This window comes from Pristis pectinata, chromosome X, assembly GCF_009764475.1.
Source record: "Pristis pectinata isolate sPriPec2 chromosome X, sPriPec2.1.pri, whole genome shotgun sequence".
Lineage (NCBI taxonomy): Eukaryota > Metazoa > Chordata > Chondrichthyes > Rhinopristiformes > Pristidae > Pristis > Pristis pectinata.
Genome location: NC_067450.1, coordinates 11,524,050 through 11,551,908, shown reverse-complemented (window position 1 = coordinate 11,551,908; position 27,859 = coordinate 11,524,050). Strand labels below are relative to the sequence as shown.

General features: G+C 41.0%; 1 protein-coding gene across 2 annotated transcripts in view; it reads left to right on the top strand.

Moving 5' to 3' along the window:
• The first annotated feature begins 4,092 nt into the window (after positions 1-4,092).
• The window catches only part of os9 (OS9 endoplasmic reticulum lectin), a 55,241-nt gene continuing 31,474 nt past the window's right edge, over positions 4,093-27,859 (top strand). For both annotated transcript variants that reach the window (XM_052009648.1, XM_052009646.1), the window contains exons 1-6: positions 4,093-4,254; positions 21,714-21,890; positions 22,898-22,961; positions 24,519-24,595; positions 26,281-26,379; positions 27,307-27,508. In XM_052009648.1, coding sequence (XP_051865608.1) covers positions 4,111-4,254; positions 21,714-21,890; positions 22,898-22,961; positions 24,519-24,595; positions 26,281-26,379; positions 27,307-27,508 — 763 coding nt within the window. In that variant the 5' untranslated portion in view covers positions 4,093-4,110. The remainder of the gene's footprint in view (positions 4,255-21,713; positions 21,891-22,897; positions 22,962-24,518; positions 24,596-26,280; positions 26,380-27,306; positions 27,509-27,859) is intronic.

Here is a 27,859-nt window from a genome sequence, read left to right as displayed (position 1 = left end):
AACAAGATTATTGAACATTTTTCCTCATTACAGACATCAGTCTAGCTTGGGGCGGCTTCATTGGAGTCTGTGACCTTCCTTCCTCTCACCAGTGGCCAAGGACAAGTGGGAATTTCCTTCACATCAGGACAGACTGTCACCTTGTACATTCTGGGGAACAGCTAGGGAGTGCTACATTCCAGTTTTTAGACACTTCTCACTGACAGGCACTCTGTCAAAGCTTTTAAGATCCGCTGAGAAGTGTTAGATCTGCTTTGCCACCACAGTGGCTACTCTGAACCTGCGCTCAGTACCACTGGCTTGATTAATGCTGACCAAAGTGAAACTGCTATTTTTTTTAAATAGCAGTAAATGCCAGACCTCAGTCTTCATCCCTCAAAAGCATACAAGGGAACAAAGTCAATTACCAAGGCAGATCCACAAAAGATGTAGGCTGAGCAGGATACTCCCAGGATTCAACTGTCATGAGATGAAGGTCACTGCAGTCCCAAAAACTCTTTAACCCTTAGATACTAAAGGAGCTGTGATGGAAGATGATATCTAACCACCTGCTGAAACATGATGATAAGGTAGATCTGAGTACTTCTTGTAAAATAGATTTGTTGCACTCAGAATTATCTCTGTAAATGAGCAAATTTTGTTAAATAGATGTCAAAATACCACAAAATGAAAGGAGTCATGGAGCGATACAGCATGGAAATAGGCCCTTCAGCCCATTTTATTCCTCTCACATTCCCATCATCTCTCCCCCCCCCCCACCAGATTCTACCTCTCACCCACACACCAGCGGCAATTTACAGCAGCCAATTAACTTACCAACCCGCACGTCTTTGGGATGTGGGAGCACCAGGGGGAATCCCACATGATCACAGGGAGAATGTGCAAACTCCACACAGACAGCACCGGAGGTCAGGATTAAACTTGGGTCCCTGGTGGTATAAGACAGCAACTCACCATCTGCACCATTGAGCTGCCCAGATTGGAACTGGTAGGAAGGTTAGGGCTATTTACTGATGGGGAGTTTCAAAGAGCACCACTTTAACCCATGGAAAATCTAAAACTCATAATGGTGCTACATTAGAGACTCAAGAGACTGCAGATGCCCAAATCTGGAGAAAAAGAACAAACTGCTGGAGGAACTCAGCGGGTCAGCCACCATCTATGGAGGTAAATGGACAGTCAACGTTTTGGGTCGAGACCCTTCATCTAGACTGAAAGACAGAGGTGAGATGGCTAGTATAAAGAGGTGAAGGGAAGGGGTGGGGCATGAGCTGGGAGGTGATGGGTGGATCCAGGTGAGGAGGGGGGATGGACAGATGGAGGAGGGGGGAGTGGAGACAGTGACAGAGGCTGGGAGGTGAGAGGTGGAGGTGACAGAGGGCTGCAGATGGTGGGATCTGACAGGAGAGGAAGGTGGGGCATGGAACCAAATAAGGGAGGTGGGGAGGGCAGGTGGGAACAGTGGGGGGAGGGGACCCAGTGGGAGGGGTGTGTGGGTGGTGGGCGGATGGAGTGGGTGGGGGAGGGGGGAAGAGACAGGGTGGTGGGGGCTGGGGTGGGTGTAGGAGGAACTGGGGAGATCAGGAGGAGAGAGGAAAGGGACAGAGGGGGAGCAGGTTACCTGAAGTTGGAGAATTCAGTGTCCATGCCGTCGGGGTGTAGACTCCCCAGGGGGAGTATGAGGGGCTGTTCCTCTAGTCTGTGTTTGGCCTCACCCTGGCAGTGGAGGAGGCCGAGGACAGGCAGGTCAGTGAGGGAATGGGGAGGGGAGTTAAAATAGCTGCAACCGGTAGATCCAGACAGCCACGGTAGATATGTCACTACATTATTTCTCTGGCATGTAGCACAGAAGAATTATCTATGTATTAACTTAAATGGTACTGAGTTTCAGGTTTATTGGACTCCAACATATGCAAAACCACAAGCATCTGGCATTCTATTTCCTGTACTTACTGAAATAAGAATTTGTGAATCATACCGTAAGTTGCCACAATGCAGGGGACCCATCTGGAGGCTGGAAAACTGCTTCAGATCCATCAAACCAGGATTCAGAAATGATGAAGGGTCTCGACCCAAAACGTCAACTGTCCATTTCCCTCCATAGATGCTGCTTGACCTGCTGAGTTCCTCCAGCACTTTGTGTGTTGCTCCAGATTTCAGCATCTGCAGTCTCTTGTGTCTCAATGAAGACGTGTAACCTTCTTTTATTGCAGTTAGACTGAAGTCAGTGGCATGACAGATCATGGGTTCACTAATTTTGGCAGCCACTTACACTACTTACCATCATGCTGTGAGCAATGTACTCACCCAAGGCTCCCTTGCTGAACTGAAGTTGATAGGAACATAAGAAATAGAAACATGAAGTCAAAGTTCCTCTTCTAGATCCGCATAAGATCTTCAGGGTCTATTGACTCATTGTGGAGCCTAATACTGGTCTGATATTTCCTTGGTCCCTTCTATTTTTCTCTTTCTCCATCAAGATTTCAAACAGGAGAGATTCCATATGTGAATGTGTTGATTTGTGAAATGTCTTGCAGTTTGTGGAGCTGAATACCAGAGGCCGGTAGCTCATCCCCCGAGACTCTCAAAACGTATAAGGGGAAACTGTACAGGCACCAGGTCCCTTTCAATGAATCACCTTTACAGAGAGGATATGCTCTTGACAGGGCTGTGCCAGCATAGGAGTGACAGGAATTGAGGCCAGCATTAGAATGGCAGGGGAGGCTTGAAGGTCCAAGTGGCCTACTCCTATTTTCTTGTACTCTTTTATGTCTTCATGCATTACATAGAGTTGATGTATAATAGTGGCAAAAGTGCCAGGACCTCCAACATCTTATGCCATCACCTCACTTGTATTTGTGCACCAGTATGCCAAGGCATGCTGTATTGCCCACCTGGGCCAGACATTTTGTCAGGATGAAAATCGGATGAAGAACCAGCAGAAGCATACGCCCCTGAAGGTATCCAGTACATTTCCCTATCTTGCCAAGAGTAATACATGTTTTTGTCATCCACCCCTTACCCAACCACCACAGCCATCTCCTAGCATCCTCCACGGCCAAAAGTCCACTGATGCCTTGGAACAAGTCCAGAGTAGGGCAATGACCATTTCCAGTGTATATCCTAGACATTGTATCCTAAAGTATGCCCTGCTTGTTTTATAGTCCACACTATTCTGCATTCCCCCATTATAAAATCATACCCTGCAAGAGACTACTTGGGTGCAAGGGCCAAGGTAGTAGAAACAGATTCAATGGGAACATTCGAAGTACTGATAAATACTTGAAGGGGAACAATTTACAGGGGTAATAGGGAAAGAGCAGGGGAGTGAGATTAAGTGGATAGAGGTATTGAAGAGCTGGCGCAGACTAGATGGGCTGAATAGCTTCCCTCAGATTGTCTCTGACTTTAAATTAAGGGGTTTCTATAAGTGACAGTACATTTTCAATTGCAGTTTTGCTGGTAAAAATGTCACAAGTAAAAATAGTATTCTTTTAGACGCAATTTTGAACATTAGCATCATATATTAGAAAAATGTCCAGAGAGGACCATTGCAGATTATTCGGTGACCTAAAAACCTATTAATAGAACTAAATGTGTTTTCAACACGTACTTTTCTGAAGAAAATGTACTCGAGTCACCACCGCAGTACAACGTGATCGACGAAAGTCAACGGAGTAATCACCATGATTGACATTCTAGTAAACCAATCGTTGTGCGCATAGTGGCAAATCTTCCGGTCAATATCCAGTAAGACGAGACAAAGGTATTCACCCAATATCATTCTTGACCCGTTATAACAGTCAGGAGAAGGCCAGTATCATGAGTGACAACAGTATTATCCAATCAAATTTCAGAGCATGTGACAGAAAATGACAAGATCTCCGATCAATCAGCGTGGTGAAGCTTGTATAATCAGGTTAGGTTGCTTCTCAGATTCCCGTTCACAGGGTTGTATCATCTGAGTGACGTGATAGTTAGCAATTATGTTCGGTATGGTGGCGCGTCACGGCATGATTGGCTCTTGTTGACCAATAGCTTACGAGGGGAGGCGGGATCCGTTCTGATAAAGTTAGGGTGAGAAGTCGCACGCCTCCGCGATGTTTCAAGATGGCCGCCATAACAAGGAGGCTCCTGGTTGTCATCGTATGTTCAATGCAGTTTTTATGTATCTCAGCTTTCCTCAACATCGAAGAGCTTAACGAGATGAAATACGGCATCGAGATCCTCTCTGACCCCATCATTAAAGGGCAGGTGAGTTGGCCAGTGTTGTCACGGGGGCGGTCTGTAGTGATCGGGCACCGTTGTCTTTGAGTGTAAAATCTCGCCCCTTTCACGCAGCGCCAGAGGTGCTCGAGGTGTTGTGTGCACTTATCCTTTCAAGTGCCCTGCTTGATTCACTTCATTGCCCAGTTCACTTCATTGTGGGATGATCGAAAGAAAGCTACGTGTGAGCTTCTGTCACGCACCCATCACGGGCAGGTAGTGATGGTGTGACATTGGGATTAATATATTTTAAGCAAAAAGTGGTGGTGGCGAGGGCGGGGGCGGTTCTGTTCGTTATCTCTTCGTGAATGGGATACCAGTTTAGTATTTCATGTTGAGCGTGCTTTACGTTGTGTGGTGCATTTTAATCTGAATTGAGAAGGATGAGCTGAGGTGAAATACATTAATTTCTGGTACTATTTCTTGGATCCAATGAGTCACCATGGGATTTTGAGGCTGATATTCCATCGTGAAGCCAAATATTTTTCTAAAACTTCCTTTACTACAGTCTTTGTTTTGTAGAAGAGAAAATGCCAAAGTGGTTATGGCTACTGAGAAGTTCAAGTTGGTTGTTGTCATAGGCATACATACACACACAGAGTATAAATGACATGAAAATTTAGCTTTTGCAGCAGCACAGTACATTACAAGACAGGGACAAACGTACAGTGGCATGCAAAAGTTTGGGCACCCCAGTCAAAATTTCTGTTACTGCGAGTAAAAGATGACCCGATTTCCAAAAGTCATAAAGTTAAAGATGACACATTTCTTTAATATTTTAAGCAAGATCACTTTATTTCCATCTTTTACAGTTTCAAAATAACAAAAAAGGAGAAGGGCCCAAAGCAAAAGTTTGGGCACCCAGCATGGTCAGTACTTAGTAACACCCACTTTGGCAAGTGTCACAGCTTGTAAACGTTTTCTGTAGCCAGCTAAGAGTCTTTCAATTCTTGTTTGGGGGATTTTCGCCCATTCTTCCTTGCAAAAGGCTTCTAGTTCTGTGAGATTCTTGGGCCGTCTTGCATGCACTGCTCTTTTGAGGTCTATCCACAGATTTTCGATGATGTTTAGGTCGGGGGACTGTGAGGGCCATGGCAAAACCTTCAGTTTGTGCTTCTTGAGGTAGTCCATTGTGGATTTTGAGGTGTGTTTAGGATCGTTATCCTGTTGTAGAAGCCATCCTCTTTTCATCTTCAGCTTTTTTTTCAGACGGTGTGATATTTGCTTCCAGAATTTGCTGGTATTTAATTGAATTCATTCTTCCCTCTACCAGTGAAATGTTCCCCGTGCCACTGGCTGTAACACAAGCCCAAAGAGTGATCGATCCGTCCCTGTACTTAACAGTTGGAGAGGTGTTCTTGTCATGAAATTCTGCACCCTTTCTGCTCCAAACATACCTTTGCTCATTGCAGCCAAAAAGTTCTACTTTAACTTCATTAGTCTACAGGATTTGTTTCCAAAATACATCAGGCTTGTTTAGATGTTCTTTTGCAAACTTCTGACGCTAAATTTTGTGGTGAGGACGCAGGAAAGTTTGGAGAAAAAAGAGTGCAGAATTTCATGAAAAGAACACCTCTCCAACTGTTAAGCACGGGGGTGGATCGATCATGCTTTGGGCTTGTGTTGCAACCAGTGGCACAGGGAACATTTCACTGGTAGAGGGAAGAATGAGTTCAGTTAAATACCAGCAAATTCTGGAAGTGAACATCACACCGTCTGTTTAAAAAAAAGCTGAAGATGAAAAGAAGATGGCTTCTACAACAGGATAACGATCCCAAACACACCTCAAAATCCACAATGGACTACCTCAAGAGGCACAAACTGAAGGTTTTGCCATGGCCCTCAGTCCCCCCAACCTAAACATCATCGAAAATCTGTGGATAGACCTCAAAAGAGCAGTGCATGCAAGACGGCCCAAGAATCTCACAGAACTAGAAGCCTTTTGCAAGGAAGAATGGGTGAAAATCCCCCAAACAAGAATTGAAAGACTCTTAGCTAGAAACAGAAAACGTTTACAAGCTGTGACACTTGCCAAAGGGGGTGTTACTAAGTACTGACCATGCTGGGTGCCCAAACTTTTGCTTTGGGCCCTTTTCCTTTTTGTTATTTTGAAACTGTAAAAGATGGAAAATAAAAAAGTGATCTTGCTTAAAATATTAAAGAAATGTGTCATCTTTAACTTTATGGCTTTTAGAAATCGGGTCATCTTTTACTTGCTTAGCTATTCACAGTAACAGAAATTTTGACCAGGGGTACCCAAACTTTTGCATGCCACTGTATGTTAATTTAAACTATAGTACAGTTACTACATTGGCTGTAAATCATTTTGATGTCTTGAGGTTACAAAATCACTTCAGAAAATCCAAATATCTTTTTACTTTTTAAAAAAAAATGTAAACTCATTGTTCCCTTTGGAAATGTCTGATCAACAAAGCTAAAATATTGCAGAATAGGGCGTACTTTGTGCTCTTTCCCTCTGGATATTTGTGTGTGTGTGTTTGGGGTTCGGACAATTTGAGATTGTTCCAGATACTGTGTGCTTTTTAATGTCACCAGTAGAACAGCACAAGTTGCAGCTAAAAGTATAATGAGTTATCTTGTGTTTACTTTGTATGATAGATAAGGAATTTGCTGGAGCAGTGGGACTATCTCGTTACTCTGCTTTACGCTTTTTTTTCAGGGTGTATCTAGCAAGTAAATTGATGGTATGGCATCCATTATTCCTACTGTGCTCGATGTCACACCTTTTGTGAAAATTTGAGAGCAGTAAATCTCTGACTATTGCAATTCAGTACACCTCTTGGAAAGATAACTTGAAGTTGGAAATAATGTGTCCTTGTAATACAAAAGACGTGTCATTTAACATAGTGAGTTATTTGTGTCAATGTCAGGTAGTACAGGTGACTGAAAGTCCACTGGCATTTGGCCATATATATTCACAAATGAAAATTGGCCACATGAGTTACACACCAGAGGGTGTCCAGTGATAAAGGGGAAGTAAATAGTTAATAAGAGTCTCTGACAAATGGATTTAAAAGCGCATGCAAGGTAGATAGTGTACCTTAGTTCAATAGATACAGTGCCTAAGTCCAATAGATGCTGTAGTTGTCTTCCAGCTCAGTTGATGTTATCAAAAAAAATGCATCAATCTATCCTTGTAAACTGAAATTGCTTCCTCCTCTCTTAATCCTGGACTATTCACATTCAGGGGGGGGGGGAAACTAAACCTCACCTTGTTTTCTTTTTGCTCGTAGTTTTTGCCCTTCCTACTTTCTTTTGATCTCTTGTTCTAGTGTTACATATCTTCTTCACCACCCATTCTACTATTGACAGATCCTCTCAACATTATCACCCTGCCCTCCAAGTTGCTTGCCCTGGCGTTTCAACTGTACCATCTCCTTTCTACCTTCAGATACCATTTTATCTCCCCCATCCCTGATTTGTGCTTTGCATCCTTATGGCAATTTTCTCCTGGTTTCTGGTCCTACTTTAGTGTCCGTTCCTATCCACCCTGTAAAGGGATGTCTGAGCTATTTCCCTTGTACATAATGATCTTGATTGCAGGTTGTGAAAAAGAATGTTATAAATTATTCCCGAGAGAGTGTGTGAGTGTGCATTTAATTAAATCATCTGTAATTTGTCTCAGTGAGTCAAGGCAAAGCTAATTTCCCTCTGTGTGACTGATGCTGCAGGTGTGATATAATGGTTGACAACTTTCAAAATGTGCAAAGCTGCATGCAGTTAAGCAGTGACAAAATTATAGTAATGAGCAAATAAATGGGGCGAAGCATAAGAAGGGGCTGGTTTGTTTGTCATCGAATTGTACAGCATAGAAATAGGCTCTTCGGCCCACTGTGTCCATGCCGACCATCGTGCCTATCTAAACTAATCCCACTTGCCTGCGTTAATTCTATATCTCTCTATGCTCTGCTCATTCAGGTACCTGTCCAGATGCATCTTGTATGTTCCTGTTTCCCCACCTCTGGCAGCTCATTCCAAATACCAACTACTCTTTGTGTGGGGGGAAAAATGTACCCCTTGGATCTCCTTTAAACCATCTCCCTCTCACCTTAAACCTATGCCTTCTAGTTTTAGACACCCCTACCATGGGAAACAGAAGAGCAAATCGTTGACTTCAGGAAGCAGGGTGGAATACACACCCCTGTCTGTATTAGTGGTGCTGAGGTGGAGATGGTTAAGAGCTTCAAGTTCCCAGGTGGAAATGTCACCAACAGCTTGTCCTGGTCCAGCCACATAGACACTATAGCCAAGAAAGCACACCAATGCTTCTACTTCCTCAGAAGGCTAAGGAAATTCAGCATGTCCCCGATGATCCTCACCAATTTTTATAGATGCACCATAGAAAGCATCCTATCCAATGTATCACAACTTGGTATGGCAGCTGCTCTACCTAAAACTGCAAGAAATTGCAGAGAGTTGTAAACGCAGCCCAGTCTATCACGTAAACCAACCTCCCCTCCATTTATTGTCTTCACTTACTGCTGCCTTGGGAAAGCAGCCAATGTAATCAAAGACCCTCTCCCACCCCAGTTATTCTCTCTTCTCCCCCCTTCCATCGGGCAGAAGATACAAAAGCTTGAAAACACATCACTAGGCTCAAGGGCAGCTTCTATCCCACTGTTATCAGACTCTTGAATGATAAAGATGAACTCTTGGTCTCTCGATCTACCTCGTCATGGCCATTGCATCTTATTTGTCTACCTGCACTGCACATTCTCAGTAACTATATTCTGTATTCTGTTGTTGCTTTTCTTTTTGTACTACCTCCACGTACTTATGGAATGATCTATCTGGATGGCATGCAAAACTAAGTTTTTCACTGTATCTCGGTACATGTGACAATAATAAACCGATTAGCTTCAATGTCCCTCATAATTTTAATGTACCCACGTCATTGTCACCTCTCAGCCCCCTTTGCTTCAGGGAAAACACACCCATCCTATCTGATCTCTGTCTGTAACTCAAGCCCTCCAATCTAGTCAATGTCCTTGTGAATCTTTTCTGCACCCTTTCTAGCTTAATCACATACCTTCCTGTGGTGTGGCAACCAGAACTCCAAGTGTGGCCTAATCGACATTTTGTACAACCGTGTGTGTAGACTTGGCAAGCTTAATATATTTATTATAACTAGTTTAATAACTTAGTGGAGACAATTTAAATGCTGGCAATTTTCAAACAAAGGAGGGCTGCTACCATGGTTTTCTAATATCTTGTCATGGAGCAGCAGAAGTGTTTGTGTTCTTAGTGTGCCCCACAACAGAGAATGTGATTATTCTGTAGTGCCATTCACTACCTCATGTCCCAAAATACTTGACAGCTAATGAGGTACTTTTGAAGTGTTTTCACTGTTGCAATGAAGGAAGCTTTGCTGCCAATTTGCACACACCAAATTCCCACAGGCAGCCGTGAGGCAAAAACAATATAATGTGTTTTTTTAAAGTGAAGTTGGTGGAGACCAGGGCACCAAGCAGAATACCACTGCTGTTCTTTGAATGCAGATAATATATTGGCACAAAATTATAAAAGTACTGTGCTCCCTCTGCTGGGAATAATTTACAACATTACTTTTCACAACCTGTGGTGAAGTAAATTTCCATTTGTAGTCAGCACCTCTTTGCATGACTCAAAGTGCTGCACTGGAGTGTCAGCTCTTAAATTATGTACTCACATTTCTGCATTGGGATTTGAATCCACTCTTTTATTGAAGGCAAAATACATTTTAATTGGTTGCATTTAGAAGACGCTGTTGCTCTTCTAAGCAAGTGGAAAAAAATAATTGGAGGATTGGGAAGGTGGGTGAAACAGGAAATATCTTCAGATTTGACCAGTTCTTGTCATTTGTACTCCAGTGCAATAGAAATGCAATTGATACATACACCAGGGGAATTGGATCAATTCCTTGCTCCACAGATACTAAAGAGGAAGGTGTTGAAAAATGCAAATTGGGTTCTGAAGTGGAATTTAACAACAAAAGGAAATGTCTTGTACAGCACCTTCTTCCACCCATTTTGGTCTTTGGCTTTCATTTCTAGCCTTGTTCATTTCAAATCCCATTCCTGCATCAGCAAATTTTGGAAAGATTTACAATAATATATACACTTCTAAGTTAATACTTGGTCTAATCAGACCTTAATTATCCTTTGAACATTGAAAACTTCAGCAGTGTTATACATTGAAACCTTTTGGGCTCAATTTGATTTTTGCTCCGCTTGAATTTTTTTCTTTACTAAATGATTGTTCCTTATTTTGGTAACAATGCTTCAAAGTATTTAAAGAACCTTTTTTTGTAGATGCCTTGTGATGGAATTCAGGGTGCCTACAAATTGCTTGCACCCCACCAAGTATAACTACCTCAGAACAATAGTTTACAAAGTTTTATTTGTAGGACTTGCTGTGAATGTTAAGTGACTCTCTTGGAGATGGCTGAAATTGTTGCAGTCTCATTTAAAGTGTTATGGCTTTGCATCATTTGTACAGACTAGAATTGGTTACTGGACAACACTGCATTTTCTGAATGAAATGAGAGGGGTAAGAACTGATGTGCACTTACTGTAATATTTTCATTTAAAATAAAATTAATTTGCAACAAATGTAACGAATGAATAAATATTCTATTTTGTAAAAGCTACATTGGGTAAATTCTGGAGTCTGAAATTGTGGACTCAAAGTAGGGAATATATTGTTGGGTTAAATTTTTTGGTCCCTTAGCAGTGATGATACTTGTATATTATGAGATGTTCAGTGGAGACTTTGTCATACTTGACGAGGCTTTAGTTAAAATATGCAGGATTTATTTATGCAAGCTCTTCATTTTTAGCAGAGTGGGTGTTCCATTGTTATATGTATTATTGGGAGTGAGCTTCAACTTTGTTACAGTATCTTTATTTAAAATAAAAGTTACTGGGTCTGATTTAATTCAAAATGTATATACTGTTGTGGAGCTATTTTGTAGCCTCATGCTGGCTTGATTGAATAGAAATGACCCAACAACAATAGGAAGATGTTATTTATTAAATTTATAAACTGAAATTTTGTTATCTCACCCTTAATCTGACTTTTTGATGGTTTTCATTGTAATTAGTTGAAAAATGGAGAGGGCAAACGGAGGGAGAACAAAAGACTAGCATTTCATGACTACTCCATACCTGAAATGTGTTGCAGACAGTGAAGTACTTTTTGAAGTATTATCACTGTTGTAATGTAGGAAATATGTCAGACAGCAAGCACACAGCAATGGCAATCAAAATCCACAAGTCCATGGAAAATGTGGATCATTTCCCACATCTCGGAGAAGGCAGATATCAATGACAAAATTCACCTAATGTGCCAGCATAGCCTTTAGCTGTAGTGCTGGGAGAATTCCCCTCCTTGGAGAGTACTGACCCATCTTTTGCATCCATCCAAGTGTAGATGAGGGTGCCATTTTAATGCCTGATTTGAAAGACATTGTTTATTTAAGTCACATGCCCTCAGTACTGCACTCGAGTATTGATCTTCAACACTACCATTCAACAGGACACCTTGGCTTGATGATTGTAGTTCATCCCTTAAACAACAACTCATTTTGCTAGTTGAAAGTTGAAATAAAAGGACATCAACCTTCATTGGAAACCAACTTGTTTTCTCTTTTCCCCAGTCCTGACAAAGGTCCTTTGACCTGAAACGTGAACTGTTTCTCTTTCTGTGGATGCAGACTGACCTACTGTGTATCTCTGGCATTTTCTTTTTTTATTTAATATCACTTTTTAAAAACCAATGGAAAATGCAGATTATCCAATCACTAAATTCCTATCTGTGGACCTTGCTATGCCTAATTGGACTTCCTTGTTTTGTAGATTACTCAGACCTGAGACTGAAATGCAAGACTCTTTGTTTTAACATGAACAGCAATATTTAATATAAATGACTTCCGGAACTCTTTCCAAAAGTTCAGGACTTTTTCTCTCACTACACTGCTTCAGTTTTTAATTATTGATGATGTTTGTCAGTTTTAGTATATTGAACTAATTCATTTGGGCTTGTGACTGAAAAAGAAAAATCTGATCCTCGATCATAACTTTTCTGTAATTAACTAAAATATGCCGTAATGAGGTAGATTGAGGTCAAGAGTCCACCTTATCAGACTAGAGGACCATTCAGTAATCTTACAACAGTGGGATACAAGCTGTCCCTGAGCCTGGTGGTACGTGCTTTCAGACTTTTGTATCTTCTACCCAATGGGAGGGGGAAGAAGTGAAAATGACTGGGGTGGGAGGGGTCCTTGATTACATTGGCTGCTTTACTGAGGCAGTGGGAAGTGTAGACAGAGTCCATGGAGGGGAGGCTGGTTTCCTTGATGTGCTGGGCTGTATCCACAACTCTGCAGTTTCTTGGGTCTTGGGCTGAACAGTTGCTGTACCAAGCTGTGATGTATCCAGATAGGATGCTTTCTATAGTACATCTATAAAAATTGGTGAGGGTCAAAGGGGACGTGCCAAATTTTTTTAGTCTCCTGAGGAAGTAGAGGTGCTGGTGAGCTTTCTTGGCCATGGTGTCTACATGGTTGGACCAGGGCAGGCTATTGACGTTCACCCCTAGGAACTTGAAGCTCTCGACGTCAGCGCAGTTGATGTAAACAGGAGCATGTGCACTGCCCCCACCCTTCCTGAAGTCAATGAGCAGCTCTTTGTTTTGCTGACATTGAGGGAAAGGTTGTTGCCATGACACCATGCCACTAGGCTTTTTATCTCCTTCCTGTACTCCGACTTGTCATTATTTGTGATTCGGCCCGCTGTAGTGGTGTCATCTGCAAACTTGTAGATGGAGTTGGAACAGAATCTGGCCACGCAGTTGTGAGTGTACAGGGAGTAGAGTAGGGGGCTGAGGACGCAGCCTTGTGGGGCACCAGTGTTGAGGATAATTGTGGCGGGGCTGTTGCTGCCTGTCCTTGCATTGCAGTCTGTTGGTCAGGAAGTCAAGGATCCAGTTGCAAAGGGAGGTGTTGAGTCCCAGGTTTAGGAGTTTGAAGATGATTTTGCTTGGAATTATAGTATTGAAGGCAGAGCTGTAGTGCTTCTGAAACATGCATGCACTTGCAATTCACTTTTGGGGGTTGCAAATGTCTAAATAATAGATTAGATGGAAATCTTTAGTGACTTATAATTTCACAGAGGATGTGGGTTTCAGAATGATTTCAAAATCTATCCTAGAAGTATGTAAATACCTTGCAAATTGTATTCCAAAATAAATAGTGTTATTTTCACATTCAGTTTCATGGACTGACAAGACTGACTTTTGACTCTCATTTTCTAAGCTTGCCCAGCATCCGGTACCTGCTTGAATGTGGGTGGCATCAGCAGAATATTTAGTTTGGTTCTTTCACAGAGGAACCAAAATTAAATTTGTGTCCCGGTGTATGCAAATTACAGAAACCACAGCTGAAATAGTTTTGCACCTGTTTATTTCCAGAACAGTTGAGATATGTGCATGAAAAGTCAATGTGGCAAGATTACTTGCACGACGAAAAATTTGTGATATGTTAAATTTTGGTACGGAGAGAAAAGAAACTATGCGTATCACTATGCAGACTGAGTTCACTTTCAAGAATGTATGAAGTTGTTGGTCTAATGTATTACTCAAAGTTAAAGTGGAGTTTATTGTCACACGCACAAGTCCGTGTCTGCACAGGTGCAATGAAAAACTTACTTGCAGCAGCATCACAGGCACGTAGCGTCAGATAAGCAGTATTCATAAGAAAAGACATAAATTAAACATATTATACACAATTTTTACAATAAAGAACACAATTAGAACAAAAAAAAACAAATTCCATTTTAGTGCAGTAATGAAAGTGGTCATAGTGTTGCTATTACTGAGGTGGTGATTGGGGGGTTGTGCAGGATGGTTCAAGCACTGAATGGTTGAAGGGCAGTAGCTGTTCTTGAACCTGGTGGTGTGGGACTTCAGGCTTCTGTACCTCCTGCCCGATGGTAGTACCCTTTCCTTTTAAGAGGAAGTTTGAGGAGGAACCTGACAAACCACCTTCAAGATATCAATGGTTGTAGGTGAGAACTTGACACCATCAATAAAAGATGGTCACTTATAAATCCAGTAGGGAATTCTGGAGAAACCACATTTACAAGCGATTGGTTAATGTGGACTCGTTATACAGCAAGTGGTTGAGGCAGAGAGCATTAATGCACTTCATTATAAAAGTGTAAAGGTAACAGACAGTTCTTGCTGATGGAATTAGATGAAGAGGCTCCTGGGGAGCATAAACACCAGTTAGAACAAGTGTTTGGTTTTCGTTGCGTGATGCACATTGTAATTTCTATGGAAATTTTGGAGAGAACGTATGCAGTTTCCACTTTTCCCCTTTCTATTGATTCTTTATATTATGTAACAGTGTCTGAATGCCATTTGTTGTAAATAAAGCACAAGTATTGATTCATTGCATATGGCACAGTTGGGTGTTCTCATTCCTTTGTGCCAATTTTTCTGTAACCTAAGGGTTCTTGTGCAAATGACTCATTTTCAAGTTAGTTTTCCTGAAATCAATGGATCTTTAATTGTATTAAGGGCTATTGAGCCCACATCTGTATCCATGAAGTGACAAGTGCTTGGTGATATTCTTTTAGTGTTGGAGGCACCTGACTTCCACTTGACAATTCCCACCATAAAATAGCTGAGGTCAGGAATGTGATGTGGGAAGTGTGCATTTACTCACTGCTGAGGCAGCATGTTGGTGAGAACCATCCTGATCCACTGTACAGGGGGGTTGCATTCCTAGAAAACAATCTGCATCACTGTTTTCTGTAATGCAAAGCCTGCATCATCTGTACATGTTGTCAAGAGGTGTGAGTTTGAAAAAAAAATTTTGTTTATTTATTTAGATTTTTTTTCACAAATTCCATGAGAATGAATTTTATTCCATATTGCAAATCTTTGGGTAGTGATTTGTGAATTCTCTAAGGGTGAATTTCTGTTACCCAAATGGCAGTAATGCGGGGGTTGCCTGTACTACCATTCTGGCAGTAGATATGCATAGAATACAAAGCACAGGAACATTGCCTATACTGTTTATGCACTAAACACTTGTGTTATTTGCCCCAGCTATTTCATGTGGCAGTGAGCTCCACATTCTCAGCACCTATTTCTTCATTTCCTTATTGGACATGTATTGATGGCCTCTTGTTTTGGGTGCTCTCCAATCTACCCTGCCCTAACAGTCATCATTTTAAGGACCTCTATCAAGTCTCTTCCAAGTATTTTTTTTCCCCCTTTAAGCGTAGAATGGCCCAACCATTTGATCTTTCCCTACCATTGTAACCTCCTAGTTCTGGTGCCATTCTTAAAATTTTTTTTCTACTTTCTTTCCAGTGACACACGTGGGTGGATAGTCTGAAAGCCCTGAAAAGGGTTTTCCCTGAGTAGCAGTCAGTTTTCTTTTTCCACTCCTGGTGTTGACTGCTCTGGGAGAAGTGTTTTCTTGAATGCAGTGCCGTTTAGAAGCCTTGAATGTGAGTGTCAGAAGGTTTTTAATATATGAAAGATGCTAGTAAGCTGCTTTTTTTGTCCATGAGATATTTGGCCAGTGGTTCACCAGGCCATTTAGTCATGAATAGGCAAAAAGTATCATATTCGCTTCTCTGTTGATATTTGTGAATTAATTGGGGTTTTAATGACAAGCTGGTTTTGTTTTTTTGATGCCAACCTACAATTTACCAGATCAATTTGAATTGATGGTTAGATTTGAGAGCTCAACCTCTGAGAGCAGCATCAAGCCATGGTATCTGTTCGTGGATTGGAGCTTAAGTTTACTATGCAATGGTTGAAGAATACACATTCCAGGACATCCAGCTATTTTCTTCCCTCCTTTCCAGCTCTTTCACCTTTCCTCGCCACTACAAAAAAAGCTTGGTGCACCAAGACCAATTTTATGCTGAGAAATTTGGATTGCATAGTGCTAGATTTTTATTTTCCATACTGTGATTGAAAATCATTTGTGGGTGAAATCATTGCCAGTTGTGAAATTAGACTGGAAACTTGTTATGAATTGCTCTGTCAACCCAGATGCAGTTTCTAAGTCAGGGACATGCAGGATTATGTCATTCTTCAAAAGCAACATTGCATGAAAATCTGGACCAATTTATCCAGTGATGCCCATTATGGGGAATTCCTGAGATAACTAGATCTTGCTCTGACAGTGCCAAATAGGAAGGTGTGAAAGTATGTGAGAAACTTGCCCAAATCCTCGTGGCACCCCCCCCCCCAAAAAAAAACCCTGATCTCTAGCTTGCCCCCCAGATCCCCCATTTTGTGTCTGTCTCTCCTTCCCCTGCTTTTATTTCTTATCTTTCTCTTCTGTCCTCCTGTCCCACTCCCGTATCTGCATTCCTGTCCTCCTCCTGATCCCTTGCCAGAACATGTCGGCTGCTTTGAATTCACCCCTGTCCCAAATGGGGTGCATGAAATGTCTAAGCACAGATATCTCAACTCATGGCATTGAGAGCTAATGTATGAATCTGGATCTTTCTTGCTTCTGTGGTGGATAACTTGCTTGAGAGGTTTTGTTGTTGTATTAGACTATCCTAATTGGCATTCAAAGTTGACAGGTTTGTCTCTGCAGTTTTTATGCCCCAGTGCAAAAACTTTTTTTAGTTTTGTGTGCCCATTTCTGCCTCGGGTACAGGTGTTATTTTCCAGTGGTTCAGCAAGTATTGTGGCAATAACTACTTGTATATGTGCTCCTGTTTGTGGGCTACCATACATGCATCACTGAATGTTTTTTTTGTAGCGAAGAAAGGGCATCAATATGGTATGTAGTTTGTTGCAATTGACTTTCAGTGTTAGCAGGAATGACTTGTTCTTTAGTTAATAGCTAGTTCCAGGTTCCCCAAGTGTGACTTGTTAGTCATGCTTTATTTGAGATAGCTGTGAAGTGTAGTAAAAAGTTGTCAAAGTAGTCCATGACGCTGCCACTAAATGTACATTGTAACTGCATTATTAATTTGTTTTGATTTATTGTGTAATGATAGCCAGCTACCCTTGAGTTGGAAAGCATTGCAAATTAGCATGAGATTTGATCCCATTGTATTGTGATAAAATAGTGACATAGCTTCTGTAAAGGTCAAATATACAATTAAACTGCAAGAAAAGATGTTGTTGCTCTCGGCTACATTTTCTGACAATGCTACTCCCATTCAGAATGGGCATGATTGTATAACTTCATCAGTCAAATCTTGTGACTGCATTGCTGAAAGTGACTGAGTGAAATGAAATGCTTAATTTGTGTGCAACTCTACATTTTTACATACCTGGTGGAAATACCCTGATTCGATTGACTAAAATTACTGCGGGTTCTTTCATTTAGTTCCATTTCCCCTGCTCTTTAAATAGATGCTCTTTAATGAGTATTAGGTAGTGCAGTTGACTGCTGTGGGCCCCATCCCACTTGCATCTCTTTGACAGCATTGTCATTATAAGCTGGGGTAACACATGTTTTCATTGCTTTATCTGAAATAACTGGCCCGTTGTGCACTGTACTTCGCTGACATTTCTATTGGTTAAATTTAGCACAAAATGTAAATATTAATTAATTGTTTCATTGTGAATGTAAAGTTACTGATTCAGTTGTAGCCAAGCCAAAAGTACCATAATCAAAAGGGAACTATGCCCTGCCTTATTTACAAATCTCTTTTTGTATATAAAACATCTACTGCTGCAGAGCTTATTATTTTTGTGCATTTGTACTTGCATGCCATCCTTCACAATGTGCACTGTAATTTGAATCCCTCTGATTTTTTTTCTTAAATAGCTTATTCACTACTTCAATACTAATGTTTGCAGTTAATTTTTTTTAAATTTGTAGGTGGCTTTTCCTCCCATATATAAACTCAGCACTGTGATGGCATACTAATCTTGTGCAGACATCCAGCCAAGGTCCACAGAACTGTCAAGGTGGAGTTTCTCTTTCACTGACATTTTCCTGCATTTAAGGACAAAAGAAAAATAAAAGCACAGATAGACCATGAGGTCTTTGCCACACAGTGTGATCTTGGCTGATCCCGTGCCTTGTCCACTCTCTTGCCCATTCCCCATGTACTCAGATTCGTGGGCACTGAGGGAACCAATTGGTCCACAGCTGACGTAGAGAATTCTGAAATATTATGACCTCTTGTATAAAATACATTTTCTTTATCTCAGTCCTAAATGGCTGTTTTACCCCACCCACCAAGAGAATTAGGAGGGAGTTGATGAGCATGTGATTATAGGGAAATAAGTCAGGCCATTGGGACTGATGAGGATGCTCTGAGAGCTGGCATGGAGTAGATGGGCCAAATGACAGCGTTCTACATCTTAAGCAAATATGAAATACAAAATAGTTCTAGACTACTGGTAGAGGAAATAACTTTTTATCTCCCCAGAGAGTCTCCCTCAGTCTCTTGATCTACTTCTAAACTCCCAAGTGAGCACCTGTTGTTGCCTTTTTCTATTTGGTGGGGCAACTGATGGGGTGAGATGCTGGTGCTCTTTCTTCCAATCAGATTTATTCTCACTGACTTGTGTGACGTGAAATTTGTTGTTTTGCGGCAGCAGTACAGTGCAAGACATAAAAATTACTATAAATTACAAAATAGTACAACAAAAGGAGGAATAATGAGGTAGTGTTCATGGACCGTTTAGAAATCTGATGGTGGAGGGGAAGAAGCTGTTCCTGAATCGTTGAGTGTGGGTCTTCAGGCACCTGTACCTCCTCCCCGATGGTAGTAACGTGAAGAGGGCATGTCCTGGGTGGTGAGGGTCCTCAGTGATGGATGCTGCTGCCTTGAGGCACTGCCTCTTGAAGATGCCCTTGATGGTGGGGAGGGTTGTGCCCGTGATGGAGCTGGCAGAGTCTACAACCTTTTGCAGCCTCTTGTGATCCTGTGCATGGGAGCCTCCAATGTATCTCTGTTGTACCTTTTTTTATATAAGAATTAGAGATAGGAATGGGTAACATGGCCCCTCGAACTCGCTCCACCCTTTAAGATCACAGATGATTTGACTGTAAGGTCCACTCCACATTTCTATCTACTCTGGGTAACCTTTTAAACCACCTCACCACATCCCCACCCACCCCCCCCCCCCCTGTTTATCTTGACAAATAATTATCTTTTTCCTTTTTTTCTATCCTCACTAACAAAATTGCATTTTCTAAAGTACCAAGAAAAGAGGGTTGTGGTGGAGGGAGTGCCCTCGGATTGGAGGGCAGTGACTAGTGGTGTCCCGCAGGGATCGGTTCGGGGACCTGTACTTTTTGTGATATTTATAGATGACTTGGATGAGGGGTTGGAAGGCTGGGTTAGTAAGTTTGCAGACGACACTAAGATCGGCGGTGTTGTGGATAGTGTGGAGGGCTGTCAGAACTTAGAGGGATATTGATAGGATGCAGAGCTGGGCTGACAAGTGGCAGATGGAGTTCAATCCGGAGAAGTGTGAGGTGGTACACTTTGGAAGGACAAACTCCAGGGCAGAGTACAAGGTAAATGGCAAGGTACTTGGCAGTGTTGAGGAGCAGAGGGATCTGGGGGTTCATATTCACAGTTCACTGAAAGTTGCCTCACAGGTGGATAGAGCAGTTAAGAAGGCCTATGGGATGTTAGCTTTCATAAATCGTGGGATTGAGTTTAAGAGCCGTGAAGTGATGATGCAGCTTTACAAAACTCTAGTTAGACCACACTTAGAGTACTGTGTTCCGTTTTGGTCACCGCATTATAGGAAGGATGTGGAGGCGTTGGAGAGGGTGCAGAGGAGATTTACCAGGATGCTGCCTGGATTAGAGCGTATGGAATATGAGGAGAGGCTTAAGGTGCTAGGGCTTTATTCACTGGAAAGGAGGAGGGTGAGAGGAGACATGATAGAGGTATATAAAATATTGAGAGGAATAGATAGAGTAGACAGCCAGCGCCTCCTTCCCAGGGCACCAATGCTCAGGACGAGGGGGGCATGGCTTTAAGGTTATGGGTGGGAGGTTCAGAGGAGATGTCGGGGGGGAGGTTTTTCACCCAGAGAGCGGTTGGTGCATGGAATGCACTGCCTGGGTTGGTGGTGGAGGCAGATGCATTGGACAGGTTCAAGAGTTTGTTGGATAGGCACATGGAGGAATGTGAGATAGAGGGATATGTGGGAGGAAAGGGTTAGATAGTGTGAGGGTGGTTTGATGGACGGCACAACATGGTGGGCCGAAGGGCCTGTTTTGTGCTGTATGGTTCTATGGTTTTTTTATGGTTTGACGTAATAGGTCAGTTGGTATCTGCAGAGAAGAACCATGACTTTTCATCAAAAGTCAATGACTTTTCATCAAAGCATCAAAGTTAGGAATAGCTAAACAGATTAAGGTGGGGGGGAAGTGTTGGGGGGCAGAGAGAGGACAAAAGGAAGATTGTGCTGAGATGGAAGGCAGAAGAAATTAAATGACAGCAGCAGAGAGGATGCAAGATAACACATCTAAATGAAGTGTAGATGGTGAATAATTATCTGAAATTAACAAAGAAATGGGAAATGTTGGAAATGAACATTATCTGAAATTACTGAACTCTGGCTGTAATGTGCCAGTCTGAAGACGAAGTGCTAGTCCTCAAGCTTGCATTAAGCTGCTTTAGAACAGTGTCGGAGGCAGAGGGTCAGAGTGGGGGTGAGGAGTAAAATACCTGTTAAGGGACTGAAAGCTTTGGGGTCATGCTGGGGAATTGAACGGAGGTGTTCTGCAAAGCCATTGTCAATCTGAACCCCCCCCCCCCCCCCCCCCCCACAAAGGTAAGAGAGACCAGATCCTGAATGGTGAGTGCAGTGTATTAACTTAAAAGTACAAGTAAATCACTACTTCATGTGGAAGGCCAATTTGGGGCCTTGAGAAGAGGAATTGGTAGTCAATTTAGCAGCAAGTATAATTTGATAGCACAAAACTTGCCCCAGAAATTGAAGCCTTGAACCAGATAGCTGACAGGGAACATGGAAATGCGCAAACTTTGCGAGCTGAATGCTTGCACGTTCATTTGTTTCAAATAAAAGGATGAAAAACAAGCTTGTTCAAGGACATCTGCTTTATGCCTCTTAAAGAGATGCAGAAATTTCACACTGGAAATTTCCTTCAGGTTGCCTGTAATTCTCAGTGCTCATATTTATAAGAGTTTAAAAATTCCTGCAGTTAATTGTATTACTAAAATGGTTACAATATTACAGCATTTCATAAAATGCAGATATGCAGGACACAAAATGTGCATTTCACTATATAGAAATGCTTCAGTACAAAAGGTTCATGGTTATTGAAGAAATGTTCAGTCTGAGCTGAATTAAATCCCAGGCTTATGTTAAAAGAATTGCTTGATTACCTGTGTCATTGTCAATAATTGACACAATTTCAGGCTGCAACTGCTGTCTAACTCGGTGTTTTCTTTCTTCCACAGTCAAAATCCGATGATATTGTAATAGTTTCCTCAAAATATAAGCAGTTGTATGAGTGCAGGCTGCCTGCTCAAGCCATGAAGTTTCAGCAAGACTCTGAAGATGAAGAACAGTCTTATACTGGGCTAGACATTTCTGAACTGTTGAAGCCAATGCGTGCAGCACCTTGCCTTGTAAAGGTGAAGTTATTGTTTTGAAGAAATTAAGCTGAATACCTGTATCTTTTAAAGTGATCTTTTAGACCTGAACTTTTTTTTAAATAAAGGAAAATAATTCCATCTCTCATTTGTCTTTTCCCCTCCTTTGCTGCTTTTTCCCCCACCCACTGCCCCCATAACAAAGAAAGGGATGAATATTGTTCTATACTGTAAAATCAGAATATGTATTACTATTCTAAAACGTTTGGAAGGATACCTTCCCTCACAGAGCCATCACCTGATTTTCTTCTCCCTAGGATGTTTACTGCTTTCTGCTGTATAGTTCTGTGGGCACTAGAGATTCTCTGATAACTTATCAGTTGGCCTTTTTTCTGTTTTGAGGATGTCCACAAGTTTTTTTAAATTTAACTTCAAGAAGTTGAGAGGGCCTAATCCTAATCCTGCCCTTGCCCTATGTCTGTGTGTACGTAATCCTAAAATAGTGCCCGGGAATGAAAGCTTTTGCCTCCTTTTATGTTCCTCTTGCTCACGTGGTGCTCAGTTCATGACCATTCTGAATAGGTCAAGTATTGAAGACCAGATTCTTGTCTATTTTGCTCAATGTCTCAGCAAGTTGTTGAATTATCTCCTGGAATGTGGAGTCTTGAATAGTGACTCTGTCCTGCAAAATTGTTGATATTTCCATGCTGTTGTCACACCAGCCCTTCCCTTAACACCTGTGCAAAGCAAATTGCTTTTTGTTTTCTAACTTCCGAGCAATGCAATGACCCATCACTATTGAAGATATCAATTATTATTAATTCCTGGGGTATGGGGTATATCTGGGAAGATCAGCATTTAACACCAGTCCTAATTGTTCTTGAAAAGATGCTGATTGAACCACTATCCCTGTGGTGAAGATACTCCCACATTGCTATTGGGAAGATGCTTCTAGGATTTAAATGAAGAACAGTTATATATTTTCAAGTCAGAACGACGTGTGTGATCTTGTTAAAATGTTTATTTTGTTTTTCATTTTTCCCTCACAGGTCAAGGAGTGGTGGACATACGAGTTTTGCTATGGCCAGTATATCAAGCAATATCACACAGAAGGTAAATATAAGAGCTTGTATTGATAGCCAAACTTTGAATCATTCTTAATTGTTTTTCGGGATCTGTGCATTGCTGGCAAGGCCAGCATTTATTGCTGATCTCATGTTGCTCTTGAGAAGATGGTGGTGAGCTGCCACATCAAACCTCTATAGTCCTTCTGGACAACTCCAGATTATTTTGGCATTTGTATCTTTCATCACATTCTCTCCCATGTTCATGGTTTTTTAGGGCTATATAGAGGCTAAGTAAATTCGGACAATCCCCAAGAACTTCAAACCAATTCTTTCCGTATTGCCCTGTCCCATATCACTCTTTTCTCTTTCTATATTTTCACTCGTCAATCTCCAAACTTTCATCTGTTTTGACTGAGATTTTCAAATTGATTCAGTGGCCTGATTCTTCAGGCCTGTCTTTTTTTTTTACTCTAGATATGAGTTACTGGGACTTAAAATTTTCAGTCGTAGAAACTGAACTAATCCCACCCCAATGTCTAAGTTGCTGTTATTTGTATAAAAATAAGAAGAGCAGGAATCTATTGTAAAGTTCACATGCATTGACTGGATCTGAAGAAATAACCACCATCAACACTAGACAAAAATGCCTTTTTTATTATCAAAGCATTCTACACTCTACAGACTTTTAATAAGTGTGTAGTGTCAAAAGAAATGAGTTTCAAAGTGTCTTTTCAAAGCTGGAAAGTTGAGCTATAAAAATAATCTAATTACATAAAACTTGGTATTTGGCTGTGAGAGACTCCTGCCTACTGATTTTGAGTCTTATTGCTTGTGCAAGGATATAGTCTTGCACCCCTATCCCAGCCCCACCCCCATTGAAGCTGCAGACCATCTGCTGTAGAGAGGGTAATTATAACAGCACGATCTTGCTCTAATTCTTTGAAGTCATTCCCAAAAATACAAGGTTTGCTATACTGCAATGCTGAAAATAATTGTGATACAAGACTTTTTTTAAACTATTTGCCTATTCTTACGGTGTGCCTAAAAGTTTGCTGTGAGTGTGAGAGCTGAGTGGAATAGTCAAATGCAGTTTATTTTTTAACTGTGAAACCATCTGCATTATACATTAAGGCTGCAGTTTATATAATGGGACAAAATTTAGAGCGCTGGCAATTAGGCAAAGCACTGCATCTGCAGTGTTACTCAAGACATGTTTGCAACAGGATTTCTGGCCAGAAATCTTCCCACATATTGCGGGAAATCTCTGCATAGACCAGGAATGTAAAAACTGCAATGCTGATCTCTTAACAGGTGAGTTAAGAGTTCAGAGGCAAGAACAAAATGGTGGTTGGAGGCAAAGCACTGGATGTAACAAGTGACTTGGAAAGGAACAGCCTCTGAAAGGTAGTCTCCATGCTGTAGAAGTCGTGTTGTATAACAGCAATTGCTTTATATTATAGCACTGCTGAAAGAATTGAAGTTGCCTATATTGCCAGCTTCAAGATCAATGCTGTGTTTGTCTAACACTGCATAAAGTTCTCTTTTTAACTCTACTTTGAAGATGGAGTTTGCATTTTAGCTGTAATTTTTTTGTTGTGTTCAGATTCTGAAGTTAAAGGAGATGTGATGTATCTTGGGTTTTATGAATCTGAATTTGACTGGAACAATGAAACTGCAAAGGTAAGGATGAATTCAAGTCCTAGGTAGGCTGATCCGGTGTCATACTGTTGTGGGTGCCAGTAGATCAAAGTTTTAAATATATGCTGTTATTCAGATTTGTTCAAGCCAAACTGCTTTGGCTACTAACCTTCTACAGGTTATGAGTGATTTAACTCTCTCCAGTTTTATTCTTTGAATTGTTTATAAATTTTTATTTTTTTTTGCTCTGAACATTTAATGCTGACCTCAAGACTTTTTAATGGGATGATGCCATCTTTATTCTGGCCTCTAGAGTCAGAAGTTCATGTGTTCGAGCCTCATTCAAGCCTTGAGCACGTAATCTGGGCTAACGCTTCAGGGCTGAATGAGGGATGGTGCACTATTGGAGCATCTTTTGAATGATATGTTAAACAGAGGCCACTTCTGCCAGAAAGTAATCTGGTGTCCTGACCAATATTCATCTCTTAACCAAAATAATTAAAACAAATAATCTGGTCATTGCTGTTTGTGGGACCTTGCTGTGCGCAAATTGGCTGCTACATTTCTTTGCATTACAATAGTGACTGCTCCTCAAAAAACATCATTGCTGTGAGATGTCATGAACGGCGCTATATAAATGTTCTTTCCTGCACGTATTGGTTCTCCATGGTTACTGCATTACTGAATTATGCGCAAATATCTATCTCTAGCTTCCTTGCATAAATACAAATGTTGTACTTTTGTAAGTTGCTTTGGAGCCTTGGAAGTATGTAGCACAACAAGGTAAGATCACAAGAATGTACCAATTTGAGGCATCCTGTAATTGTGCTGGTACTGACTTGTTTGTTTCTGCTCTCTGGATGCAGAGGCTAAATGTTGCATTCAAAAAAAAACTTGCACTTTTTTTTAAAATGCCCCAAGTCAAATGTTATGCTAGTCTGCCTTCTCTCACTCATACCTCAATGGGTGCTTTGTTCAGAGATGAAAGTTATAATCAGATAGCTTTCAAATGATATTTTAATAAAAAGAAACTTGAGATATTTAATATCCAAATTGTAAAAGTTGTGTATGAATGCATAAAATACCTTAATCCTCTTTCTGTATCCAGCCTACAGCTTTTTTGATTATGTGTAGTTATAACTATAAAAACAACTGCGGTTTTCTCATTGTTGCAGTTGTGCCATTGTGGCAATTTTCCCCTCTACTTGTAAAGAATACATTGTGTCAACGAGTTAAGATAGTGAGTCGTTGCCAATCCAGGTTAATGAGTTGTTTGACATCAGTCAGGGCAGAGATACGAGTGTTACAATAAGAATGTTGTATTGGTGGGATAAGTAAATTGCACAGCATTCCAAACCTGACCATTATTTAGTCACCACTGCCAGAAACTGTTTGTGGATGAGGACAGGATCAGATGGCGGCAATGTGCTTCCCAGTTGTTCCACTTTCATCCACAATTCCCAGCCAAAAAAACATTGGATGACTTGCCAAGACTCTTTCTTGGATGTTAAGTGATCAATTCAACCAAGACGTGAAGGACAGCTGGTACCCATGGAATTGAACCCAGTAAAAGAAGGCAGCTATCTGTGCAGTTTGCTTCCAATGACAGCATGATATTTTAATTGATTACTGATTATAGTTAAAGTGGATTGAATTTTAAAGGTAATAAAATACAAGTAATTTGCAATTTTAAAAGCTTGTATTTAAAAAAAACCTTTTATTTGCAGGCTTCAAAACAGCACAAATTGAAGAGATATCATAGTCAGACTTATGTGAATGGATCTAAGTGTGACCTTAATGAAAAGCCAAGAGAGGCTGAAGTGAGAGTAAGTTTATCTTAGAAACTGGCTTAATAATATACTTAAATCCAGAAATCAGTTGCTTGTGTTCAGTCAAAGGATTAAAATTCTGCTTGGTTTCAATCCACCTTTCTGTTTAGATTTACTTCAATTTTGGTACGCCATTTACTTTGGGTTGCGTTTTTAAATATTATTGCCATTTAATAGTGTGAGAGTGTAATACTTGGACACAATCCCTTTAACCAGAGCACTTCTTGATTGAGTCATTATAGCAGGTCACCCTTTGGGGTCAGGGCAAGCATTTGGGGAAAAGTGTCTGTTGGTGAGGGCAGCATCAGATCTGGGTAGGTGTAAGAAACAAAAACAAATGCTAGAAGAACGCAGCCAGTCAAGTAGCATCTGTGGAAAAAGAAACCAGTTCAGGTTTTTGTTTGAGATTCCAGCACCTGCAATGTAATTTGTTCCTCTGAGTAGGTATAACATGGGAGAAATAACTGCTGACTTAGCAGTTTGCCTTGACTTGAACCCAAGAGTGAAATATTGCTCTGCATTGTCAATGTGGGATTTATAAAAAACCTTAAGCCAATAGCTACAGTGCTAGACTAGCAACCTGGAACTTGTGAGTATAAATCCTACCAGAGCAAATTGAGAAATAGAATTCAATAAATCCTAGTAATTTTGGAACTGGCATCAGATGAATAGCCATCAAATTCTAAATTGTTATAAAGAACCCAACTAGCTCCTAAATGTCCAAGTGTTTCTTAGGCTTCTGCTTAGGTATGTCCCTCTGATGTTTGGAGAAGCTGAAATGGTGAATTGCTTCAAAGTAGAGGGAGCGTTGATCACATTTGCTTGTTGGGTAAATATACTGTTCAATTGACGTTAATTTTACTAATGACTAATTTCCCTGTGCTAACCAAATTTTCTAATTTCATTTTATTGTATTTTTAATAGTTCATGTGTGAAGAAGGATCAGGAGATTTCATAGCTCGAGTGGATGAACCTCAGTCTTGCAATTATGTGCTAACAATCCACACCACTCGTATCTGCCATCACCCTTACTTGCGTCCCGCTATTGTTTCCAAGCCTCATCCAATTAAGTGCCAGCCTGCCCTCAGCCCAGAGCAGTATGTTGAATATGTCAAGGCCCAAGTCTGTGAGTAATGAAATTTTAACATCTTCAATCTAACAAGGATGAATTAACTAATACACACCAGTTGACTTCTATTGACATTAAGTTATTTTTGTTTCCTTATGAAGTGTCCTTTCATTGGCTGCTTTTCTGTAATGAAGCTTAATCCTGTGGCCAGTTTGTCTCTGTGAATTGTAGTCCCTTAACCTATCTTGCAGCAATGATTTGTCCCTCTGATTTGGAAAGCAGTAGCAGTTGGCAAAAAAAATTAGGCAATAAGGCTTGGCATATCATCTATAAACAATAAAGCAATGTTAAGCTCATTGAGTGTATGGGACATGTTCAAAATGAAATAACTTCCTATACTCTATCCTT